General features: G+C 60.9%; 2 protein-coding genes across 3 annotated transcripts; both read right to left on the reverse strand.

Moving 5' to 3' along the window:
• Positions 1-5,295: 5,295 nt before the first annotated feature.
• On the reverse strand, positions 5,296-11,128 carry LOC132339314 (myosin light chain kinase, smooth muscle-like). 2 transcript variants are annotated; one of them, XM_059869509.1, is made up of 11 exons: positions 10,783-11,128; positions 9,843-9,921; positions 9,354-9,511; positions 8,918-9,008; positions 8,608-8,811; positions 7,960-8,177; positions 7,038-7,161; positions 6,807-6,959; positions 6,522-6,642; positions 5,948-6,038; positions 5,296-5,618 (listed from the first exon to the last, which is right to left on the reverse strand). In XM_059869509.1, the coding sequence occupies exons 3-11, from the start codon at positions 9,367-9,369 to the stop codon at positions 5,479-5,481; spliced, it is 1,158 nt and encodes a 385-aa protein (XP_059725492.1). In that variant the 5' UTR covers positions 9,370-9,511; positions 9,843-9,921; positions 10,783-11,128; the 3' UTR covers positions 5,296-5,478. The 2 variants fall into 2 exon arrangements, with proteins under 2 accessions (XP_059725492.1, XP_059725490.1); XM_059869507.1 differs by having other exon boundaries at positions 9,345-9,511.
• A 10,608-nt stretch (positions 11,129-21,736) lies between these two features.
• Positions 21,737-23,151, reverse strand: HEXIM1 (HEXIM P-TEFb complex subunit 1). Its single transcript, XM_059869391.1, has one exon. It carries the CDS (start codon positions 22,987-22,989, stop codon positions 22,075-22,077), a length of 915 nt encoding a protein of 304 aa, XP_059725374.1. The 5' UTR covers positions 22,990-23,151; the 3' UTR covers positions 21,737-22,074.
• Positions 23,152-24,187: the final 1,036 nt, after the last annotated feature.

Consider the following 24,187-nt stretch of genomic DNA (forward strand, 5'->3'; position numbering starts at 1 on the left):
TTCCATCCCACGCTGGGGACAGGCTCTGCTGTGGGACAGGGCACTGTGGGACTCCAGGGTCTGGGACCTCCAGGACCATGGAACCACGGAATGGTTTGGTTTGGAACGGGCCTGAAACAGCACCCAGAGGCACCCCTGGCACGGGCAGGGACATCTTCCACCAGGCCAGGCTGCTCCAAGCCCTGTCCTTGGAAACCTCCAGGGTGGGGCAGCCTCAGCGGCTCTGGCCATGAAAGCCCAGAGCTGTGGGACCCCCAGGCAGCGCCTCCCCGACCTCGGCTGGGAGAGGCTCCTGAGGCTCTGCAGCCCCAGCAGGAGCAGGCCAGGCCAACAGTTCCATCTCCTGGCCGCGGGGAGGGCTGCGAGGGGCAGGGCTGGGAAAGCCGCCCGTGACACGTCCTTGGCAGGGGCGGGCGTTCTGTGAGGAGTCTGGATCCTGCTGATCCCCACCAGCATGGAACCGAGCTGGGAACAGGGAGCCAGGCTGGAATTTGGGCTGCTGGAGGTGTTTGGTGCAGCTGGGGCAGGGCAGTCCTTGCGCCAGTGGCAGCAGGAAGATGAGCTGGGGGAGCATCCTGCCACCCCTCATCCCATCCCTGGGCACTGGGGTGTCTCTGGAGGTGGGAAACCACCCAGACTGCCCATGGGTGGTGGGGGGATTCACTGCTCTTCTCCAGGGTGATGGTTCTTGAGCTCTTGTGACTTCCAAAAGCCTCCTGACCCCTCAGAACCTGGCTGGGACCTTTGGGAAGTGAGGACACCCCCCCTGGGAGTCCTCTTCACCTGAGGAGCTTTGCTGGGAGGCAACTGCATCCCAGCTTCTCCCTCCATCAAGCCACCCTCACCTCTGGCCTGGCCATAGGGACAAGGATCTGCTCCCTTGTCACCACCCTGTCCTCATTCTCCTGTGTCTTCTCTCCTTTCGCTGCTTTCCTGGTGTTTGGTACATGAGGGTGTTTACCTGGCAACTCCAGTTAGCCCAGGGCTGGTCAATTCCTGGGATAAAAGTCCTTAAAAAAACATTCTGGAACCACACATTCAAATAATCATCTTCAGTAAGTACCCAGGGCCACACTTCTCACATTAAAGATGATTTCAGACACTTTTATTTGTTTGCATAATAATTTCAATTCCCTGGAAAATACAGGCAGGAATGGGGTTTCTTTCCCTGAATATGCAGGTCCACAAAAAAAAAAAAAAAAAAAAAAAAAAACAAAACAACAAAACTCTTTGGTGATGTTAGAGCTACCCAGGCAATATTCCCTCATGCAACCAAGAATTACCAGTTTAGATTGTGCAGCCTGAGGTTGTCTGATCCCCTGGCACCGAAGGATGAAGCTCCAGAAACTCATGGGTGTTTGGACAGCTGACCCCACCTTGTGTTCCTCAGAGAGCCAGACCTGGGGGCACCTGGAATACCTGAGATAAGACACCTGAGATGAGGTGGGAACCCCTTCTCAAGACCCCCCAGGTGGCACCACTCATCCTTTCTACCCCCATGGAGCATCCCTGAGGATCTGAGGACATTCTCTGGGGTTGTGTGGCTGAAGTGAAGGTCAGCCCAAGAGTCTGTCTTGGTGGAAGGACAAGATCTGAATTCCTTTGCTTCTGAGATCCTGAGATTAGAATTCTATTTTCAGCACTGCTGAATTTCTTAGTGGCTGTAATGAGTTCCAGGTATAATTCACTCTCCATTCCTTCCTGAATTACAGATTTAAATGTGCTAAGCCATGGCAAGCAGCAGAAGGAGAAGGAACACGTGTCTTCTGTCAGTAAATAAGCTTCTGTAGGTAAATCAGATTTTTACAGTATAAATAACGGTTAAGAGAGAAAAAGTTCATGCCTGGAGTCCTGGGACTTGGATTTTCAGGGCTACCAGGAGTTTGGAAAGCAGAGGAAGATAAACATCGTTCCCAACCAGAAATATTTTGGTAATGTCACATGGTAAATAGCTCATCAAGGGATTGATTATACCCAACTTGGTGTTTGCTTATCATCTGCAGCTTGAGCACAGTCAGTGTGCTCCCCAGGGATGGGGTTGGAATCTGGGTAAGGAGGAAAACATGGAATAGAGGGAGGGTAAAAACTGGGATGTGATCTGTGGGAAAGGGGCTGCTCAGCCTCCTTCTGCTGCTCTGGCATGGGAAATGCTGGGGCAGAATATGGAATAGTTGTGTTTGTTTATTTGTTTCTAAGGAGTTTCTTCTCCAGCTAGGAGCAGGGAATCCTACTGAGAGCAGGGGAGGAAGAGGAAGCAGGTGAGTTCTGTCAGGATGTCTGTCCCAGCTGCTGCACCCTGTGAGGAGTCATTCAGGCTGGAAAAGCCCTCTGAGACCAAGCCCAGCCCTGCCCCAGCACTGCCACCACTGACCCATGTCCCCAGGTGCCACATCCACAGGGATTTTAAACCCCACCACTGCCCTGGGCAGCTGTGTCAGGGCTGGAGAACCCTTTGGGGGAAGAAATTTTCCCCAAACCCACCCTAAACCTGCCCTGGCCCAGCCTGAGGCTGTTCCCTCTGCTCCTGTCCCTGTTCCCTGTGAGCACAGCCCAACCCCCCCAGCTGTCCCCTCCTGGCAGGAGCTGTGCAGAGCCACAGGGCCCCCCTGAGCCTCCTCTGCTCCAGAGAACATTGGGGATTTCCAAAAGAGCTCCCCTTTCACCTGCAGCAGGTCCATACACAAGTTTCCAAATAAAGTTCCTTCTTAAATTTCATCCTCCATTTCCAACAGGAGATAAGAGCACCAAGCCCTGGCCAGGTGACAATCTGGTGCCACCCCCCAGTGCCCTCCTGCTCCCCGTGGTCACATGGACCCAGCAGCCAAGGACATTAGCAACAGGAACAGGTTTGGCCACAAAAATTCAAGTCGGGCCTGGGCACTGATAACGTGGCAGCTGGAGAGTCTGTCCCACAAGGAGGGGACAGGGAGGTGACACGTCCCTCCCCACAAGCCCAAGGGAAGAGCCACAGTGCCCCCCAGCCCAGGGTTCAGGCACTGGGGCTGCTCTGACATCTCTGGAGGCTGCAGATGCCAAATCCTGCCAGGATCCTCCTGCTGGGATGGCCACCAGCTTCCAGAGGGTTCAGCAAAGTGTCCAGAGCAGATTTGTCACCCCTGCTCCAGCAGCAGCTCCCAGGATTGGTGTCCTTCCAGCTGTGTCCCAGGCAGAGCTCTCAGACATGTCCCCCCGTGGAGGGGGTGGATTTGGGTCTGTTTAATAATGAATTTAATTCTGTTTAATTCATTTAATTAATTCTGTTTTGGATTTGGTTCTTTTTAATAAAAAGAGCAGTTTCCTCCTGGCCCCTGCTCCAGGCAGAGGAGGAGGAAGGGTGGAAGCCGTGCATGATTTGGCACAGCTGGAACCTGGCACTGGGCACTGCTCTGCTCCACCCAGGGCACCTCCAGGAGGCCTCTGGTGTGAGCAGGAGGAGAGCAGCACCCAGCCCTGGTGTGAGCAGGAGGAGAGCAGCACCCAGCCCTGGTGTGAGCAGGAGGAGAGCAGCACCCAGCCCTGAGCCAGCAGGAGGAGAGCAGCACCCAGCCCTGGTGTGAGCAGGAGGAGAGCAGCACCCAGCCCTGGTGTGAGCAGGAGGAGAGCAGCACCCAGCCCTGGTGTGAGCAGGGAGGAGAGCAGCACCCAGCCCTGATGTGAGCAGGGAGGAGAGCAGCACCCAGCCCTGGTGTGAGCAGGAGGAGAGCAGCACCCAGCCCTGGTGTGAGCAGGAGGAGAGCAGCACCCAGCCCTGAGCCAGCAGGAGGAGAGCAGCACCCAGCCCTGGTGTGAGCAGGAGGAGAGCAGCACCCAGCCCTGGTGTGAGCAGGAGGAGAGCAGCACCCAGCCCTGGTGTGAGCAGGAGGAGAGCAGCACCCAGCCCTGGTGTGAGCAGGAGGAGAGCAGCACCCAGCCCTGGTGTGAGCAGGAGGAGAGCAGCACCCAGCCCTGGTGTGAGCAGGAGGAGAGCAGCACCCAGCCCTGGTGTGAGCAGGAGGAGAGCAGCACCCAGCCCTGGTGTGAGCAGGAGAAGAGCAGCACCCAGCCCTGGTGTGAGCAGGAGGAGAGCAGCACCCAGCCCTGGTGTGAGCAGGAGGAGAGCAGCACCCAGCCCTGGTGTGAGCAGGGAGGAGAGCAGCACCCAGCCCTGAGCCAGCAGGAGGAGGTTTTCATGGAAGCAGACCCTAGTTAATGCTGGAAGGAGCCTCTGGAGGGCACTTGGTGCCCATCTCTCCTCCAGGACCATGCCTACACAGAGTTTTAGTATCTGCAAGGATGAAGAGCACTCAACTTCCCTGGGCAACCTGTGCCAGTAAAAAGCATCCAGGTTGGAAAAGCCCTCTGAGATCCCCCAGCACTGCCAAGGCCACCACTGACCCATGTCCCCAAGTGCCACATCCACAGGGCTTCTAAACCCCACCACTGCCCTGGGCAGCTGTGCCAGGCCTGGAGAACCCTTTGGGGGAAGAAATGTTCCCTAATTTCCATCAGCAGTAAAAAAAAGTGTTTTCCTGAGGATCAGATGGTGTTTCAGGTGGTGCCCATGGGCTTTGGGCACTGCTGAGAAGAGCCTGGTTTCACCTTCCCTTCAGGTATGGATGAGAGGTGAGGAGGTGCCTCTGAGCTTTCTCTTCCCCAAACAACCCCAGCTCTCCCAGACATTCCTTGTGGATGAGGAACTCCAGTTTTTCTCTCATTTTTTAATCAAACTGTCCCCATTGTGTCCATGCCCTTGCTGCAGAGGGATCACAGAACACTGCATAGCCCTGCAGGGTGGCCTCACTGGGTTTGGGAGGGACCCCTCCCCACTCCTGCAGCCCAGGCTCCATCACCCCCTTTCACCAAAGGCACACTGAGGGTCAGTGGCCACCCCAGTGCCCAGCAGGGACCCAGCCCTGTCCCTGTCCCAGCTGGCTGTCCCTCAGTCCCTGGGCTTGTTCCTCCCCAGGGCTCCCCAAGACCAAGTTCTGTCCCCTCAGGCCGAGGCTGGAGGTCCCACAGCCCTTTCCAGCCCCACCAGCACCAGAGCTGGCCCAGAAATGGACAGAGCAGAGGCCTCAAGGCTGATGCTGCCTCATGTGAGCTCAGGACATGATGACAACCCCTCTGATAAGGAAGGAATTCTCTTCTGAGCAAGGAATGCACGTGGCTGCTGTGCCCATCACTCCTGGAGATGACAAGGCTGGTGGCCCAGGTGGCCACGAGGTTGACGCCAGCTCCCAAAGGGTGGGCACAGCTTGAGCAGCTCTTTCCTGCCTCTGCCAGTGAGTTTGGGGGAAACAGGAGCAGCTCAGGGAGTGCAGAGACTGTCAGTGCTTTATTGGTGGCAGGGACAGCAGCACAGGGACCCCAGGGACCCCAGAGCTCACCCCCAGGGGGGTCTGGGTCTGCCCCAGGCTGGCCAGGTCACGCTGGGAGCTGCTGGGGGGGCACCATCCCCATCCCCAGGTGGTCCAGGCTGGGGGTGACAGGACCACGCTGTCACTGCCCTGAGGCTGCAGTGCTCCCACCATACTCCTCCTCCTCCTCCTCCTCCTGGTCTGTCAGCAGCTCCGAGGGGTTGGCACCTCCTTGGGGCAGAGCTCTGGAGGGCTGGTCCTCCTGCAGGCTGCAGCCCAGGCCTGCAGGAGATGGGCAGAGGGAATGGTGAGGAGCTGGCTGGATCCAACCCCCCCCCTTGCTGGAGGCACCCGTGGGGATCAGCTCTGGGTGACACAGAGAGGATGAGCCTGTCCAGGGCTGCATCAGAGACCCCCCCAAGGGATGGGGATGGAGGGAACCTCAGGCCCCAGAGCAGAAATGCCACTGTGGGGTCATGCCTGGGTGTTCAGGGACACCCAGGGTGGAGCAAAAAGAGGAGAAGACTGCCCAGGAGCACAAGGTGGAGAGGGCAAAGCAGAGAGAATGGGCTGGGGGATGAAAATAGGGAATGGTGCCTCGGGGCCATCACCTTCCTCGTCCTGAGCCTTTGATGCCTTCCCCTCCAGGCTCTGGGACAGCTGGGTCAGCCTCTTGAGAGCCAGCAGGGCTTTCCCTGTTTTCTGGATGGAGGAGAACGGGCACTGAGCCCCTCAGCAGAGCCACCTCCCTGTCCCCATCACCCCACCAGGGGCTCTGAGCCCTTCATCAGAGCCACCCCCTGTCCCCATCAACCCACCAGGGGCTCTGAGCCCTTCATCAGAGCCACCCCCTGTCCCCATCACCCCACCAGGGGCACTGAGCCCCTCAGCAGAGCCACCTCCCTGTCCCCATCACCCCACCAGGGGCACTGAGCCCCTCAGCAGAGCCACCCCCTGTCCCCATCACCCCACCAGGGGCACTGAGCCCTTCATCAGAGCCACCCCCTGTCCCCATCACCCCACCAGGGGCTCTGAGCCCTTCATCAGAGCCACCCCCTGTCCCCATCACCCCACCAGGGGCTCTGAGCCTCTCAGCAGAGCCACCTCCCTGTCTTCATCACCCCACCAGGGGCACTGAGCCCTTCATTAGAGCCACCTCCCTGTCCCCATCACCCCAGTAGGTACCTGCCACTTCCTCCGTGCCAGGAACTGCCTGATCCTCTCCTTGGACAGCACCTTGGGGCTGCTGGGCTGGGGCTGCTGCAGCCAGGGGTGCAGCAGAGCCCCTGCACTGGGGAGCCGCCGGCTGCAGCACGCAGAGGGGGTCATGGGGGGCTCCTCCACCCTCAGACCCTCCCCTGGAGTGTCCCCTCCACCAAACAGGCAGAGCTTTCCCTCACCCACCCCCTCAGCACTCCAAAATCCAGCCCAGCTCCAGCTGAGCAGCCCACAGCCACCCCCAGGCCCTACCAGGGCTCCTTCTGCAGCAGCTGGCTGATGAAGTCCTTGGCTGGCTGGGAGATCTCCGAGAAGGTCTCCTCCTCAAAGTCCCACCGGGCAGCTGTGACATTGCTCAGGGTCTCCATGTCCGTGTCCCCCTGGAAGGGTGACTCCCCACTCAGCCTGAAGAGAAGACCCCAGGGCATCAGTGAGAGCTCAGCCCCCTCCAGCCCAGCCTGCCCTGCCCAGGAGGGCACTCACAGGATGTAGCAGATGACACCAACACTCCACATGTCTGTGGAGAGGCTCACGGGCTCGAAGGCGACCACTTCTGGAGCCATGAACTCAGGGGTGCCGTGCAGCACCTTCACAGGAGTGTCTGGAGCTGCAGAGAGGAGACAGGAGGCCAGCTGGGATCTCCTGGGGCAGAGGACACACCAACACAGCCCAGGTGGGGTGATGTATGGTCCCTTCAAGCCAAGTCTCCTAAGCCCTTGGAGATCTATTTCAAACCCAAGATAGCTCAGCTACCTTTGGAGGCATAAAATCAGCAGGATGGTTTTTGTGGCAGTGTTGGAAACAGAAAAGTTTTAATAAAAGGCAAAATAACAAAACTCTTCACAGAGAAAAACCAAGCCAGGTGCAAGAGGTTCTTGCTTCTGGTAAAACACCTCACAAAAGTCATTGGTTTCTTTGTTCTCTTCTTTTTCTAGTGAATTGCTTAGGCAGGCCTTTTTGGCTCCTGTCCAATTAGTTATCTTTAAGTTTGAGGTGAAGACCCCCAGGTCCTACGAGGTGTCTTTTTTGCTAATTGAGAAAAGAAACTTTTGGGCATTTTTTTCCTTTCAAAGGAGACAAACGAGAGTTTTGTCACTCTGTCCACAGGGGACATGTTCCTATAGTGGAGCTGCCACCCTCCAAGGCTATTGCAGGCCTTGGTGCTCTCCAAGAGCCTCTCTGTGTGCCAACCACCCACGGGCACAGGGGGGTCTCCACCTCAGCAGCAGCACTGGGGACACACAGCTCAGCACTGGGGACACACAGCTCAGCCCAGAGCATTGGTGGCTGTCAGGAGGGGCCCAGGCAGGAGGACACCGAGCTCCTCACTGCTGTGCCAGGCCAGATGTGTCCCTGTGGCAGTGCTAGTCCCTGCCCTGGACCCCCAGGACCCTTTGGTGCTCACCCAGCCTCCGTGCCAAGCCAAAGTCGATGATCTTGACCCGGTGGCTGCCGGGGCTGACGCAGACGATGTTCTCGGGTTTGAGGTCCAGGTGGACAATGGCCTGGCCGTGCATGAACTGCAGCCCCTCCAGGATCTGCTGCATGTACTGGGCACTGCTGGGCTCCGTGTGCTCGAAGTCATCGTCCACAATGCGCTCAAAGAGCTCCCCACCTGCCACGCTGGGGACAGCCAGGTGCTGGGGACCCTTTGGGGTCTCACCAGCCCCGAGGAGGGGAAGCCCAGCAGAGAACCCAGATCAGCACTCTGGGAGCATCTCTCCACCCTTATCTCCAGGAGCTGTGGGTTCCCTATCCATCCCACCAGCACCCCACAGCACAGAGACCCCTCCCCACCTGCCACTGTGGGGACAATTGGCACTGGGGACAACGAAGGGCTGGGGACCCCTTTGGTATCTACCAGCTCCAAGGAGAGGAAGCCCAGCAGAGAACCCAGTGCTCTGGGAAGACCTCACCACTCCAAACTCCAGAGTTGCCAGGGTCTTCATCCATCATCCATCCCACACCCCAAGGACCCCTCCCCACCTTCAGTGCCCCCCTGGCAGACCCCAGCCCTGCCCCACACCTCCACACCTGACTGCCCCTCACTCACTACTCCATCACCATCACCAGCTGGGTGGGCTCCTGGAAGGCCTCGAGGCACTGCACAAGGTGTGGGTGGTGCAGGAGGTTCATCAGCTCCACCTCGGCGCGCGCCGCCTGCCTCTCCTTGGCCGTGCGCACCCGGAAATATTTCCCAGCTCGGATCCTGCCCGTGGCCTTTTCCTGCAGCCTGTACACAGTCCCGAATTTCCCCCTGGGACAGAGGAGGAGGAGGAAGGATGGAGGAGCCACCACCACCAGGGCTGTGCATGGACAGCCAGGGGCCATGCCCAGGGGTGGGACACGGGAGCCTCACTCACTCCCCCAGCTTCTCCAGCTGTGTGTACACGTCTGAAACCTTGTCCTGGCTGTTGATGACCACGTCACGGTGTTCAAAGGCCTCCTCAGCTCCTGGGGGATGGATTAAGGTGGGCCATGCAGGGATTCCCACTGCTTTGGGGACCAGGGGCCTGTCTTCCCCTCCAGTGCTAATGTCTGTGTTCCCCCTCCTCCATCTGGGACCAACCACCCCCCCCACCCAGTGTGGATGGCACCTGGGGAGGACATGGGGACAAGAGCTCCTGGGGCAGCCCAGCACCCTGCAAGTCAGGTTTGGGGTGAAAAGGGCTTTTAGGATCAAAACTCCAAGAGAAATGGGGCCAGGATGGGATGGAGATTGGTGCTGATAGGGGGGACAGACAGGGTCACACTACTGCTGGGGTCTCCTGTGCCTCCCTGGGGACAGACCTGCTGTACCTCCTGCCTGGGACATGGTGGTGCCACCGGCTCCTCACAGGGTGCTGGCACAGTCAGGACAGGCGCTGGATGTGTCCCCCAGGCTGGGACAGGGGTGCTGGGGCAGGTGATGGCCGTGTCTCTGCTCCAGCTGCTCCCTGGGGCTCTGCACCTTCTCCCTGCCACAGGACACCACTGGCATTACTCTACCAGCACCCACACTCCCCATCCCCCCTGAGGGACCCAAAAGGACCAAGCCAGATTTTAAAGCAAGGCCCCTTTTTGGACGGGCACACCCCTCCCCAAGCTCCAAGCCGATATTTTTCCCGTGCACTGTCTTACATCAGCCAGGAAATCCCCAGGAAAACCTCACTTGTAGGGCAAAGGAGCTGTTTCCTTACACGTCCCCTCCACGCTCTGTCCCCAGAAAGGCTGGGGGGGACAGACAGTGACACCCAAGGATGCCAGGCAGTGACACCCAAACCCCAGACCGGGAGCCCTAGCACTGACCTGTCGCTGTCCAGCCCCTCCTGCTCCAGGCCACCTGCAGCTCGCTGCCCTTTCCAGTCACTGCAGAGCCACTGGGCACCTGGGGAGGGAGGGCCGATGCTGGAGGGTGAGGACAACTGGAACCACACAAATGGGGATATCTCGGGGTACAGCTGGGAGCATCCCTCCCACTCCGGCGCTGGGAGCAGCCCTGGCTGTCCCCTCCCTTTCCTTCCCAGCAGAACGCTTCCGGACATGGAGGGGGGATAAACAAACCACACCAGCCAGGAGCTGTCCCCGGACCCTGCCCCAACGCCCCCTTTTTGGCACCGGGCAGGGCCACAGGTCTGCAACACGGAGCCCAAGCAGAGGAACCCCAGGGCAGGGGAGGGCTGCACAGACTGACACACCTCACTACACAGCAGGGACCCCCAGCTCTGCCCTCCCAGCCCCTGTGCAGGACCTGGGGCCTCTCACAGGTTAAATCCGCAGCCCACTCAGCCTCCGCCCCCGTCCCACCCATGGGTGGGTTCCTGCAGGGGGGCTGAGCACCCACAGCTGCCCCCCTGCCCCTGCTCCACCTGCAGCCGATATCCCATCGCTCTCCCCAGCACCAGCCCTGGGCTTCGGCTTCCCGGGAGAGCTCGGCCCCGGCTCCAGGGAAGCAGGGTGAAGGCGAATGGGGAGTTACAAAACTCCTCCGGGCCTCCAGAGCAGGCGGTGGAGGAAAAATGTGTTTCCTAGCTTTTTTCCCCCAAAAGCAGGAGCGTGCAGCCGCTCCGGCACCCGGCGCTGCCGTTTGCCCGGTTTGCCCAGATTTGAAATGGCAAGAACACCGTGATGTCCTCCCGGAGCTGACTCCGGACACGGGGATCAGGCAGTGGCACCTCACAGGGACATGAAATCCCTGGGGACCACGGCGGCACAGCAGCCGGGGCAGAGGGGGGGTCACCGGGGTTACCTGCTGTCCGCAGCCGGCTCTCGGGGAGCTTTGGGGCGATGCCAGCGCCTCCAGACGCGTCCCAGCGCCGCTCCCAGGCTCGGCTCAAAGTCCACGGGCTCTCCGGCAGGGAGTAGGGACAAATGTCCCCAGGGCAATGGCGGGGTCACCACGACCTCGCCGTGCCTTTGTCACCGCGACCTTGCCAGCGGCGGGGCAGGGCCGGGCCCGGGGGTGCCGCGGGCAGGGTCCCCCCAGGGATGTGCGGATGCTCCGGGCTCGGCGGTGCCGCCGGCGCTCGGCGGGACCCCGCTGGGATATCGACTGCGGGGACACGATAGGACACGGGGGTGGCCGCGCTGGGGACAGGCAGGCCATGGCTGCGGCCCGGAGCCCCGCGGCGCTCCCGGGGCAGGACGAGGCCGGGCGGGCGGTGCTGGGCAGCTCCCGGCGCTCCCGGGAACCGGAGACAGCCCCGGAACGCGAGCGATCCCGGCAGCCGCTGGATGTCAGTGTCGGCCTGACGCTGGTCCCGATGGCAGCGGAGAAAGACGCAGAAAAAGAAAGGTTTTGGGGTCTGGGGGATCTGGGGAGGGCTGGCAGCACCCAGGTCCCTGCGGGATGTGCCGGGATGGAGCGCCTGGCTGGAGGTGAATCCCTCGGGAGCCGCATTCCCGGTGGATGGAGCATCGCAGCCATGAGACAGCAGCAGCAGGGAAAGCTGCTGCAGGGATCGACAGCAGATCAATCTATCCTTTGGGACTGCCTCGTTACCGACAGCTCCATTTACCGGCCCTGTCCCGCACCTCTGCCTTCGGATTTGTCCCTCCCTCACGCCTTGACACCCTCTCCTTGTGCTTTATAAAACGAATTAATTAATCGAATCAATTAATCATTAGTAGTCACGCCAGGCAGCCATGTGTTCTGCTTAGGGAATCAAGGTGTCCCCATCTGCCCAGAGATCCTCTGGCACGGCCGGGATGGGATTCCCAGGTGACTCCCCCAATCCCAAACCCGCTCGTGCTGCCCATGGGGGGCCCACCAGACCCCCCAGTTCTCCCCGACCCCCCGTGCATCCCCTCCTTCCCCTCTGGGCTCAGGCAGGACCCTCTGGGCAGGTTCAGCTGCCCCCGCTTTTCTGTAGGTCCCACAGTGAACGATGTCACCGCAGGGCTCAGCTGTGCACCTTGGTGCTGAGTGACAGCAGGGGGAACACGGTCACATCAGTGGGTGCTAGGTGTCTGTCTGTCCTTGAGCCCCTTGTGCCTGAGCGAAGGGCTCAATGACCTCAGGGGGACACGGTCCCTGCTCCCATCACCACCCAGGGGACACGGTCCCTGCTCCCATCACCACCCAGGGGGTCACAGTCCCTGCTCCCTTCACCCAGGGGGACACGGTCCCTGCTCCCATCACCACCCAGGGGGTCACAGTCCCTGCTCCCATCACCACCCAGGGGGGACACAGTCTCTGCTCCCTTCACCCAGGGGGACACGGTCCCTGCTCCCATCACCACCCAGGGGACACAGTCCCTGCTCCCATCACCACCCAGGGGACACAGTCCCTGCTCCCATCACCACCCAGGGGGTCACAGTCCCTGCTCCCATCACCACCCAGGGGGGACACGGTCCCTGCTCCCATCACCCAGGGGGACACAGTCCCTGCTCCCATCACCACCCAGGGGGACACGGTCCCTGCTCCCATCACCACCCAGGGGACACAGTCCCTGCTCCCATCACCACCCAGGGGACACAGTCCCTGCTCCCATCACCACCCAGGGGGTCACAGTCCCTGCTCCCATCACCACCCAGGGGGGACACGGTCCCTGCTCCCATCACCACCCAGGGGGACACAGTCCCTGCTCCCATCACCACCCAGGGGGGACACAGTCTCTGCTCCCTTCACCCAGGGGGACACGGTCCCTGCTCCCATCACCACCCAGGGGGTCACAGTCCCTGCTCCCATCACCACCCAGGGGGGACACAGTCTCTGCTCCCTTCACCCAGGGGGACACGGTCCCTGCTCCCATCACCACCCAGGGGACACGGTCCCTGCTCCCATCACCACCCAGGGGACACAGTCCCTGCTCCCATCACCACCCAGGGGGTCACAGTCCCTGCTCCCATCACCACCCAGGGGGGACACGGTCCCTGCTCCCATCACCACCCAGGGGGACACAGTCCCTGCTCCCATCACCACCCAGGGGGGACACAGTCTCTGCTCCCTTCACCCAGGGGGACACGGTCCCTGCTCCCATCACCACCCAGGGGGACACGGTCCCTGCTCCCATCACCACCCTGGGGACACGGTCCCTGCTCCCATCACCCGGGGTACACAGTCCCTGCTCCCCATTTCCCAGGGAAGGAAGACTCAGCACATGTGCCAGATGTGTGTGGGGACATGGGTGACATGGGGACATGGAGGGCACTGTGGACTTGGGGAGCACAGGGAACACAGGGGCACACGAAAGACATGAGCACAGGGGACATCATGGCATGGGGACACAGGGGGGTACTCAGGGGACTTGGGGGGACCAGGGGAACATGGAGGGGACACAGGGAAGGCAGCAGACACTGGGGACAGGGTGACATGGGAGCCACAAGGGCCCACAGGGCCCGCAGAGGCCATGGGGCAGATGGAGGAATGCAGAAGACATGCGGGGGACAGGGGACATCGGAGGGACACGGGGACACAGAGGACATGGGGGCACAGGGGGGGACTCCAGGGGGACACCAGCGGTGGGGGCAGCAAGGACACCGCGGATGGAGGGACATGGAAGCACAGGGGACCTGGAAAGGGCTGAGTACACCTGGGGGACACGGGGGCACAGAGAGGGACACGGGAAAGGACATGGGGGACACGGGGGGCGGGGCCAAGAGCCGGGGGCGCCGCTGGTGGGCGGGGCCGACCGGCACGGCGCTGGGGGCGGGGCTACGGCGGAGGGCGGGGACGTTCGGGGCGGGGCTTCATGGTTGGGCGGGGTCTGCTGTGAGTTGCGCAACTAGATAGGCGTGGACATGTCCTTATTGGGAGTGGTGGGCGGGGCCAGGCGGGGCACACGTGTGCGGCTCTGGCGCCCCGTAGCGCTCGCAGGCGGGGGCGCGGCCGGGAACTGGGAGCACTGGGAGCACTGGGAGCACTGGGAGCACTGGGAGCACTGGGAGCACTGGGAGCTAGGAGAGCTGGGAGCTGGATGCTGGGAGTGCTGGGAGCGATGGGAGCTGAATGCTGGGAAAGAGGAGCGCTGGAAGCACTGGGAGCTGGATGCTGGGAGTGCTGGGAGCGCTGGGAGCACTGGGAGCTAGATGCTGGGAGATAAGAGCACTGGGAGCTGGATGCTGGGAGCACTGGGAGCTGGATGCTGGGAGCACTGGAAGATGGGTGCTGGGAGCACTGGGAGCTGGGTGTGGAGAGCTGGGAGCGCTGGAAACACTGGGACATCAGTGCTGGGAATGCCGGATTTACTGGGAACTGTGTGCAGGTGCTGGGAGTGATGGCTGATGCCTGCTGGGAGCACTGGAAGCACTGGAGCTGGGTGCAGGCTGCTGGTGGAAATGGGAGCACTGGGAGATGAGTGATGGGTTCTGGATTCATGGCTGGTGCATGGTGACAGCGCTGGCAGCACTGGGAGCTGGGTGGAGGGAGCTGGGAGCTGTGGCTGATGCATGCTGGGAGCGCTGGGATCCGGGAGTTTGGGATGCTGGGACATGGAATGCTGGGGATGGATGCGGGAGCTGGAGATCTGGGTGCTGGCAGCTCAGTGCTGGGTGTAGGGCACTGGGAGTTGGAATGGTGCTGATGAGTGCTGGGGTCAAACCCCATTCTGCAGGATCAGGGTGGCGCAAACATCCATTGTCCCAAAATTGTTCCTGACAGAGTGGAAAGGGTTGTGGCACCCTGGCTTTGGGATGCCACGAGGGGTGGGAGGACGCAGGGGTGACAGTGCTCAGCCAGACATGCCAGGGTGTGGAGGAGCTAAAATATGGCTGGAAAAGACCCAAATACATGGCAAATCAATCTGGATCTATAAAGCACAGTATCTCTGGCACCAGCTCAGGAATCAGCCTGTCCCTGTGTGGGGTTGGCTGATCCAGCTCCTCCAGGCAGCCTCGGGACCTTGGACCTACTCCTCCAGCTCCAGGAGGGTGCAGGGAGTCAGGGATGGACTGGGGAGAGGCCTGGGGAGGGGGATTGCCTTTGCACCCTCACAACAACCCCAAAAGGTGACAAAAAATGGCCCATGGGACCTCAGAGAGCTTCGCGGTGGCTGAAGGCACGGCGGGGGAGTGCCAGAGGGGCTGGAGCTGGGCTCAGAGATAAGCCCAAAGCTGGAGCTGGGGGGGTTATCAGCAGCCCAGGCTGCTCCTGCCTCCTCCAAAGCCCTGCATGCTCCCCTGGTGCTCTGCTTTGGGCAGGAGAAGGCAGGGAAGGGCAGAACAGGCAGGGAAAGGGAGGACCAAGCAGGGAAGGACAGGAGCAGGCAGAGAAGGACAGAACAGGTAGGGAAGGGCAGAGCAGGCAGGGAAAACCAGAACAAGAAGGGAAGGGCAGGAACAAGCAGAGGATCCCATGGCTGAGGCTGTCATCAGGCTCTGTCCCTCTGACAGCACAAAATCCCAGGAGAGGGGACAAGCTGGGAGTCAAAGCCCACCTGCACTAGCTGGGGACTGATGTCACAGTCCTGATACAGAAACCCCCAAAAATGGGTATTTTCTGGCCTATAGGGATGGGTCAGCACAGGGAGAACATCTGAGAGCTCAGGGGGTGCCAGGAGCAGCCTCCCTGTCCCAGGGGCACACCAGAGCTCCTGGCTCTGCCTCCCGGGGAGATCCCAACAGACCGGGGTGGGGGACAGGGACAACCCCTCTGGAGGGGCTGTGCCAGGGCCAATGCCCCCATCCTGGGCCTGTGGGGACAGGAACAGCCCCCAGGAACAGGGGTCACCAAGTCCCATGTCAGGGTGATGCCTGGAAGCCCCTTCAGAGGATGTGGCACCAACATCACCAATCCCCCAAGCTCTGCAAAAGGGGTTCTGTCCCCCTTACTACTGCTCATACTGGGACAGTCCAGGGGGAAGCGGATTTGTCCCCTTCCTCCCCACCCAATTCCCAAAATTTGGCCCATTTTACACCTCCCCATCCCCTTTACCACTTAGGAACAGCCAGGCCATATCCAGCACCAACCCTCTGGCCAGAAAACGTTTGGCACAATTAACCCCCACTCATTAAAATCCCATAATAGGGAAGAGAATTTATGGTTGGGGATTTACCAGCCCAGAAAGAAAAACAACCCCCCCCAAAAAAAATAAAACAACAAAAACCCCGAAACAAACAAACAAACAAAACCCCCCAAAAATAAAAATAAAACCACCCCCCACTCCAAGCAAACCCCCCTTTGTCTTTTTCTAACATCAGAACTTAATTCCAAATGCTTCGAGTGGCTGCTCAGGCTCATTCCCTGAACTGTTCTTCCCAAAAATCACACAGGGTCAGGGCCAGGGCCCAGCCTGTTCCCAGAAAATGGGAGTTCAAGATGACCAACTTTGAAGGGAGAGACATTTTAGGTTTGTAGTGAGGGGGTTTTTGTGGTTTTTTTTTCTTTCCTTTTATTTGCAAAATGTATTGCTTATTTTTGCTTTTTACGTGCCCTGATCCCCCAAGGACACATTCCCTTAAAATTCCTGCTGACTGAACCTCCTGTCCACACCCACAGGGATCAGCCAGCAAGGGGCACAACCAGTGGGGAAAAATCCCCTTGAAACCTTTGAGAAAGCTCATGGACCTTGCCCTGTGGGTCACTTCTCTCCTTGAGATCTGAGATGGAGGCCAGATAAGCCTGGGAGGAGCCCTCGGCAGAGCTGGAACTGGGCAGTCGGGTGATTTGGGGGGAGAACTGTCACTCCCTGAGCACACCGAGCTCCCACCGTGCTGAGGGGACACGTCTCTGCTAAATGTAGTCTGTGTCTGCTAATTGTGATCCATCTAATTGCGATCTCCGTGTGCCCGTTGTGATCCTGATCTGCGTCTGCTTTTGCTGGAACGGCTCTGGAGAAGGACAGAGGCGTTATGGAGTTAAACTTCTCACGGCTGAAAAGAAAGCCAGGCCTAGAGCCAGGCACCCTCATTTGGGGCCGAACATCCCGTGAAGCGCTGGGGTCACCCCCTCAATCCAGGCCCCTTCCTGGATCCTCCCCGCCCCCGCCTGAGCAAGGCCGCGGCCTCCTGGACCGCCCCGGCCAAGGAGCCCTCAGGGCTTTTGGTGTCGCCATCCCGGACAAAACCCTCCTCCCGGAGCCCCACGGGCCCTGACCGCCCCGCTGAGAGGCTCCGGGCCCGGCAAGGCCCCCTTGGGCACATCGGGGCCTGCGGAGGCCTCAGTGCTCGCTGTTCCGCCCTCGCGGCGAGCCCGGCCCGGCTCCTCCGCCTACCGCCGTGACACAGCGCCCGCCACGTGCGGCCGCGGGGCGTCCTGGGGTGGCAAGTCCGCAACAGACCCGGCCCCACTAGCGCAACGCGCAGATGGACTACAACCCCCATAAAGCCTAGCGGTAGATGCAGGCACCGCCTTTTCCTCTGCTCTTCGCGTTTCCATTGGCTCCGCCGTGCCGTCACGCAGCGGCAGGGCCGGTTCTGATTGGCAGGAGGGCGGCAGAGCCGGGACGGCGGCTATGGCGGCCGGGCGGGCGGAGCGGGAGCGGTAGCGGTGTCGCCGCCGCCGCCATTTTGTGTGTGAGGGGCCGGGCCGGGCCGGGCCCACTCCCGTCGTGGACCGGAGTCCCGTCCGCGGCCCCGTGGCGGCAGCACAGGGCGGCCCATCCGGGGCTCTGTCCCGCGAGCGGAGCGTGGGGCCCCTCGCCGGCCCTAATGGGGGCGCGGTGCCGCGGCGCCACCGGCCGTGTCCCCGCCAGCGCTCCGGGGCCGGAGCTCAGCGCTGCCCGGCGCCTCACGGAGCTGAGCCGGTGGGGTGGAAGAGCCCGGCCCAGAGGGCTCCGGCCGCACCTGCGTTACTGGGCGGGGGCTGGGGCTGTTTTTCGATCAGAATTAGCGTTAAACGGTATCTGAACGTCTCTCGACGGCCATAGGCCGATCTCGTGCGGGGCTGACCCTGCCTGCCCCGCGTGAGGAGGAGGGAGGGGAGGAACAGCGCAGTTCTGATAGAAATTGGGGCTGGGACGCGCCCTCAGGAAGGCTGGATGTGTCGGGGTCCTGTCCCTCACACACCGCGGTTTGGGTGGGGAGAGATCCCCGGTATTTAATCCTTTGTTTCACATATTTCAGCCAAAGGCCGCGGGGTTCCCGAAGCGATCCCGGCCGGGTCCAGTGGATCTCAGCTAACATGGCCTCCCCGCCGGGGAGCTCCGAGACTCAAAAACAAAAGCGTTCGGCTGTTACCAGGGCCCGGGGGAACTTCTCGGGCGGTAACAAACGCGAGCGACCCCGGGCTCGGAGGGAGCGGTGCCCCTCCGGGGCTGCCGAAGCACCTGCTGCGTTGTTTACCTCGTGCAAAGTCAAAACCCAGCTCTTTAAAAACTAAAAATGGCTTTTTTTTGGGGGAGTGCTCAGCGCTGGGGAGGGATTGAGCTGGCGCAGCCTCCCCACGGCTCCTCAGTGGAGCTCCAGTTGCCAGCCCTGTTGTTGCTTCCTTCGGCAAAGGCCGATAACACCAGCTCATCCCTTGGTATTTGTGGGGCTGGGTTTAGGTTTAAAACAGGGAGATTTGGGAGCTCTAAATGTGGATTGTGCTGTCAGACGTGGGTCGGCCAGTTAAAACCAGATTATTTTACATTTAGCACTTAGTCGGTGGGGTATTTTTGTTTTTGTTTTGTTTGGGTTTTTTGGTTGGTTTTTTTTAAATTTTATTTCTTCTTGTGACTCTACAGATGTTGCTTTAGCAGGTCCTGAATTCCAAAGCATCATATGGAAAGGTGATGGCTGCCCCAGCCCTGGAAGTGTCCAAGGTCACGTTGGACAGGGCTTGGAGCAATTTGGGACAGTGGAAGGTGTCCCTGCCCATATCAGTGGGGTGGAACTGGTCTTTAAGCTTCCTCCAACCCTATCCATTCTGTGATTCCATGATATTTTATATCCCAGCTGCATTTCCGGGGCTGGGAGGTTTATTGTGTGTGTCTTTAAATGCTTGTGACAGCTGAAAATGCATTTTCAAGCTTATTTTGTCAAACTCATGAGGGTCACACTTGGCTTGAGCTGAGAGCTTTGCACCTGCCTGGGTGTCACAGGGTTTGTGGGGAGCAGTAGGGGAGCAATCCTGGGGGGCTGGAGCTGCAGGTTTTTTGTGATGGCCCCACCAACTGCAGATCGTCCTCATGTTTCACCAAATGGCCACTTGTGTCACCCAGAGTCACCAGTCACCAATGTGTCCTGGGAAGGTGGAGCTCATGAGGGGGAGTTGGGGCAGGTGCAGGGGATGGTGGGGTGCCAGAGCTGTGCCCCTGGGTGTAACCCTGGCAGGGATCAGGGAGCCACTGCCACAAAAGGAGCCAAGGGGCTGCTGTGTCCCAGGGCAGGATTTGGGGCTCACCTCACCCCAACAGACACTTCCTTCTTGGATTTGCAGTATTTCCAGGGAGCTGCTGTGTCCCTGTATTGCTTCTGTCCAATGGAAAAGCCATTCCTGCACATGGGATGGAGCAGTCTCCATTTTTGTATTGGTGCTGTAATTTCTGTCTCTCCCCAGGACAGAATTTCAGCCCTTTCTTTAGAAAACAAACCTCTTGGGAGGGGAGGAGCTGGGGGACCCTTTGCCAGAGAGTGTCCCAATGCTCTCTGTTCCCAGGTACCCCAAATCCAGTGTTGGTGCCGCCTTCCCAGAGCCATGGAGCTCTGGGGAAGTGATTCCTGCCTGGCTCAGTGGCATCCCTGTCCAGGGAATCACGGAATGCTTTGGGTGGGAAGAGACCCTAAAGCCCATCTCATTCCAGCCCCTGCCACGGCAGCAACACCAGCTGCTCCAGGCTGCTCCAAGCTCTGTCCAGCCTGGCCTTAGACATTCCCAGGGATCCAGGGGCAGCCACAGCTGCTCTGGGAACCTCTGCCAGGACCTGCCCACCACGGCAAGGTTGGCACTGGGTGGTCTTTAAGGTCACATCCAGCCCAAGCCATTCCATGACTGCAGCCTCTAGTTCCAAGACTAGCTGTGCCAGGCTGATCCCTGCTGCTGTGGCTCTGTGCTCACACAGCTGAGCTCCAGTCAGCCCCTGGGCTCCAGAGCTGCTGGGAAGTCTTGGGCTGGGGAGCTCTCCCCCCAGGCAGGGAGGAGCTCCCTATCCATTACTGATCCACTCAGAGGTTTCAAAGTTCCCCGAATGTCTCTGGTCTATGTCTGCAGGAGCTTTGGGCACAGGAGCTGCACTGAGCCCTTGGGATCAGGATAACCTGGTTAAAACAGATGGAAAAAAGCAGAAGTTGATGGGTGCAGAGGAGGTTGGAGAGTTGATCATTATGGCCCTTTTAGTTGGTTTGTTTGCTTGAGGTTTTTCTAAGTTGTATTTTTTTAGAGCATTTTCAGAGAAAACATTTATTCCAGGGACTTGAACCTGACAGGTGTGGAGTGAGTGGATGAGGGCAAAACCTGACTGAGAATATCCCCTTGGATCAAGGTTTTCCCACGAAGCAGGTGCCGGGAGCTGCATTTCACAGAGCTGGGACCGTCAGGGACCCCCGTCGGTGCCATCGGTCCCGGGAGAAAACGCCTCTTGTGGGAATCGCGAAGAGGGAATCTCTCTGCAGCGAAATAAACGGCGGGGAAGCATCGCCCGGGCCCGGGCCGGAGGAGGACGGGGGCTCGGCCGCATCCCAGCCCGCAGGATCATCGCCCCCCCTCCCCGGCGCTGCGGTGATGTCATGGCACAGGGAAGGAGCCGCTGGCTCCCGGGCTCTTGAGCAAGTGGCCATGGCTCGTTTCCTTCCCCCCGCCGTGCCCCAGCGCTGGATGGGGGCGGGGGGGATGGGGGGAGATAAAATCGGTGTAATTCCCCCTCCAGCGGCTACCTCGGCCGCTTTAACCCCCGGTTGTACACCGCCCCACCTGCGCTGGTAGCGCTGGGGATGTCTCTGGCCTCTCCCCCCGAACAAGGCTGGTTCTCCCCCGTGGAGCCGCAGGGCTTTGGCCAGGCTGGGGTTAAACCTGGTGGGACATTTCCAGCCCCGATCCGGTCCCACCGCACCTGCCCGGCAGCGCTGGGACAGCCCCCACCCCCCCTGCCCTGCCCTCCCTCGGGTTCTGTGGAAATGCCCCATTCCCCCCTTGCTGGGCAGCTGCCCGGGCCCATCCCGGCTCCTGCCTCGCCAGGTCCGGCTTTCATCACCTCCCAGCCCGATCCCCACTTCTGGCTGCGCTTCAGTCAGAACAGCCTCAGCCCCTCCCCTGCTTCACCCCTTCACGGACCCCTGCACCCCCCAAAAAAGCTCCAGGCTCGGAGCTTCTCCCTCCTCCTCCCCTTCTCAGGTGCAGCAGGAGGGAGGTTGAGCCATCGCCTTTGCCTGCTCCCTCGTCAGCCATTTCAGAGGCCAAGTGCTGACTACCAAAACTTTTCCTTGGGCTGCTCCAAAACTTTAAGGTTTTTCCTCTGACTTGTAGCTTGAGGTAGATTTTTTTTTGGGGGGGGGGGGGGAGGTTTTGCCCGGATTTCAGTTAAGGACCTGGATTCCTGCAGAGCTGCGGGGAAACAGAGTCAAGTTTAAGTGAGCCTTAGGCAAACAGACAGACTTGAGGCTACTCCTACTCCTCTGTGTCCATCACACACCATTTCACCCCCCTTACAGGTACTTTTAACTATTTCAGCTCATGAAGCAGAATTAAAATTGAAAAGAAACGGGGGAAAATAATAACAAAAAGGGTTAAGCAGGGAATTACAACTAAGTTTAATCAAACAACAGTTATAACACGACGAAAATAACCCAGGATGTATTCCCTGGTGGAATGCCATTCTGATTATTTTCGAGAAATCACACCAAAACTATTACAGTTACAAGTAATTAAATTTATTAGACCTCTGTATTTTTTTTTTTTTTTTATAGTCAGTTTTGGCCAATTTACAGCTTTCCTGGGGATTTTTGTTTTTTTGGTTTAGACACCAAAAACAAAACAAAACAAAAAAAAAAAAAACCAAAACCATAAACCAGATATCACCAATACATCAACCCCCCCCTCGCCCCGTCACAGCCACCTAAAAAAGGGGGAGCCCTCGGCCCACCCAGCTGCAGTTTAGCCTGTAAAAAGGGTCCGCGGCGACTCTGTACAAGGACCGAATGTTCCACCCAGCACTGTAAAAACCCCCCCGCGCCCCCCTGCCCAGTGTCACTCCCCCGGCTTGCAGGGGCCCTTTTCCTGCCGGGGCAGCTCCTGCTCCCGCAGCAGCCGCAGGTTCTCGGCTCGCAGCCTGTCCACCTCCCGCTCCAGCGCCTGCACCCGCGCTGGGTCCGCCGCCTCCCCTCCGGCTTTTTTGCTCTCCATCCTCAGCCGGTTGTTCTCCTCCTCCATGCGCGACAGGCACTTCTCCAGCTCCAGGTACTCCTTCACCAGCTCCTGCTTGCTCATGTTCTGCAGGCTCTCCACATGGTACCGCTCGTACGTCTCCGAGAAGTCCCTCTGCAGAAACTCGCTGCCGTCCCCCCCCATCCCGTCGCTGCCCCCGTCCTCGTCCGCCGCGTCGTCCAGGAAATCCTCCTCGCTCGTGTCGTCCGACTTGGCGGCCGCTCGCCGCGGGTACAGCCCGGTTTTCAGGTCGGGCTCCTCCTGGTCATGGTCCTCCATGAGGAACTGCGTGGTGTTGTAGGGAGCCACCGGCTGCCCCTTGGCGAACATCTCCGCTCGCAGCCGGGAGGCGCGGAGGCTCTGCCGCTCGTCGAACTGCTGCTTCTCCTCCCAGCTCAGCTTCGAGTACGGCTTCCAGCGCCGCTTCTTCTTCGACGGCCGCCGACGGTGCTTCTTCTTCACCGGCCACTCCTCGGTGCGTCCCACGGCCCGGTACCGCGGGCCCAGGCCGGGACGCCCCGCTCCGCCCGCCGGCGGCCGCCCCTCGGCGCCGCCCGCCACCGCCTCCGCCCCGGGGGGCGGCAGCCGCCCGGCATCGCCGTCCTCCGTCGGCGCCTCTCCGCGCTCGGGCTGCGGCTCGGGCTCGGACTGCGGCTCCAGCAGCGCCTCGGGCTCGGAGCGAAGCTCCGGTTCGCACTGGGGCTCCTGCCCCGGTTCAGCGGGCGCCGCGTCGGCCATAGCGCTGCGTTCGGCTACGCTCGCTGACGGGCGCTACCGGCGCCGCATGGGGCTGGCCCCGCTCAGGCCGCCCGGGACATGGCCCGGGGGAGGTTTAACGCCGCCGGGCCCGCCTCCCCGCGCGCACTGCACGCGCCGCCGCCGCTCCCGCCGCAAACCCACCCCACAACCCAACCCGCGCCCGCCGCCGCCCGCTCCCGACTGCCTCTCCTCGGCCGCGGCCGCCCCCTTTATAGCCGCGCGTGCCCCGCCCCGCCCCGCGCAGGCGCCCTGTGCGCCCCGCCCCGCCGCCCGTCGGGACCCGCCCCCGCCGCGCGCCCCGCGCCGCCGCCACGGCCCCGAGCGCGCGGGCGGTGCCGCCTCGCGGCCAATCGGCGGGCGCGGGGGGCGGGCCGGCCCGCCGGGACACGCCCCCGGCCGTTGCGAGAACTGGTCGCTATTGGCCAGGATGGGCGTCACTCCTGCTCGGCGCCACCAATCGCGAGGGGGCCAGTGTGGGACTGGTCCGTACCACGAGGCGGGGGAGTCCCCGTGCGCGGGGCCGCGCGCGCCTCGCGACCTTCAGGCCCGCGCCGAGGGCAGCACGCGCGTCCCCCCTACGGCGGGGCTTTGGCACGGTCCGAAAAGAGTCCCCGCGCGGCGGAGGTTTCGCCGGCCGTGCTGAGACCCCGGGACCGGAGGGGCTGTACAGGGCCGGGCTGGGCCGAGTTGGGCTGTGGGGGGGCCGGGAGGGGCTCTCTGGGGGTGCGCGGGCCCGGGGGGAAAGGGGCCCAGCGGAAGGATCCCAGCGCTGAGTGGAGTGCGGCGATGCTGCAGTTGGCGGAGGGAGATGTAAACAAACCGAAGGCGAAAGAAGTCCTCTCTTAAAGGCGCCGCGTCCCTTTTTGCAGGGGCGGTGCGGAGCCGCGCTCCCGAAGCCTGGGGGGTGCGGGGGGAGGGGCACGGGGAAGGAGGGGGATGGGGACACCCCGGGCCTTGTGCCGGTCCCGGTACCGGTCTCGTTCCTGGCCCTGCCACCCCCCAGCCACGGTGGCGATGTCCCCCTCGGGCCCCACGTTCGGGGGCGGGGGAGCCCCGCGGCCCTGGTGGGGCTGGCGGGGTTTGGGGGCCCCGTTGAGGAACACACGGCTGGGGGATCCATGGCCGGGCCGGGGGAGCAGCTCGGGCTCCGTGTCTGAGGGGGAGCAGCACAAAAGGG

Source organism: Haemorhous mexicanus, chromosome 28 (assembly GCF_027477595.1).
Source record: "Haemorhous mexicanus isolate bHaeMex1 chromosome 28, bHaeMex1.pri, whole genome shotgun sequence".
Lineage (NCBI taxonomy): Eukaryota > Metazoa > Chordata > Aves > Passeriformes > Fringillidae > Haemorhous > Haemorhous mexicanus.

Bases quoted from the DNA above. Each gene is read 5' to 3' on its own strand.
- HEXIM1 (XM_059869391.1), bottom strand. From the start codon at position 22,989: ATGGCCGACGCGGCGCCCGCTGAACCGGGGCAGGAGCCCCAGTGCGAA.
- LOC132339314 (XM_059869507.1), bottom strand. From the start codon at position 9,369: ATGTCCCAGGCAGGAGGTACAGCAG. The intron at 6,960-7,037 runs GTGAGTGCCCTC...TCTTCTCTTCAG, and splicing joins GGTGTCATCTGCTACATCCT to GCTGAGTGGGGAGTCACCCT. The intron at 5,619-5,947 runs GTGATGGCCCCG...CATCTCCTGCAG, and splicing joins AAAGGCTCAGGACGAGGAAG to GCCTGGGCTGCAGCCTGCAG.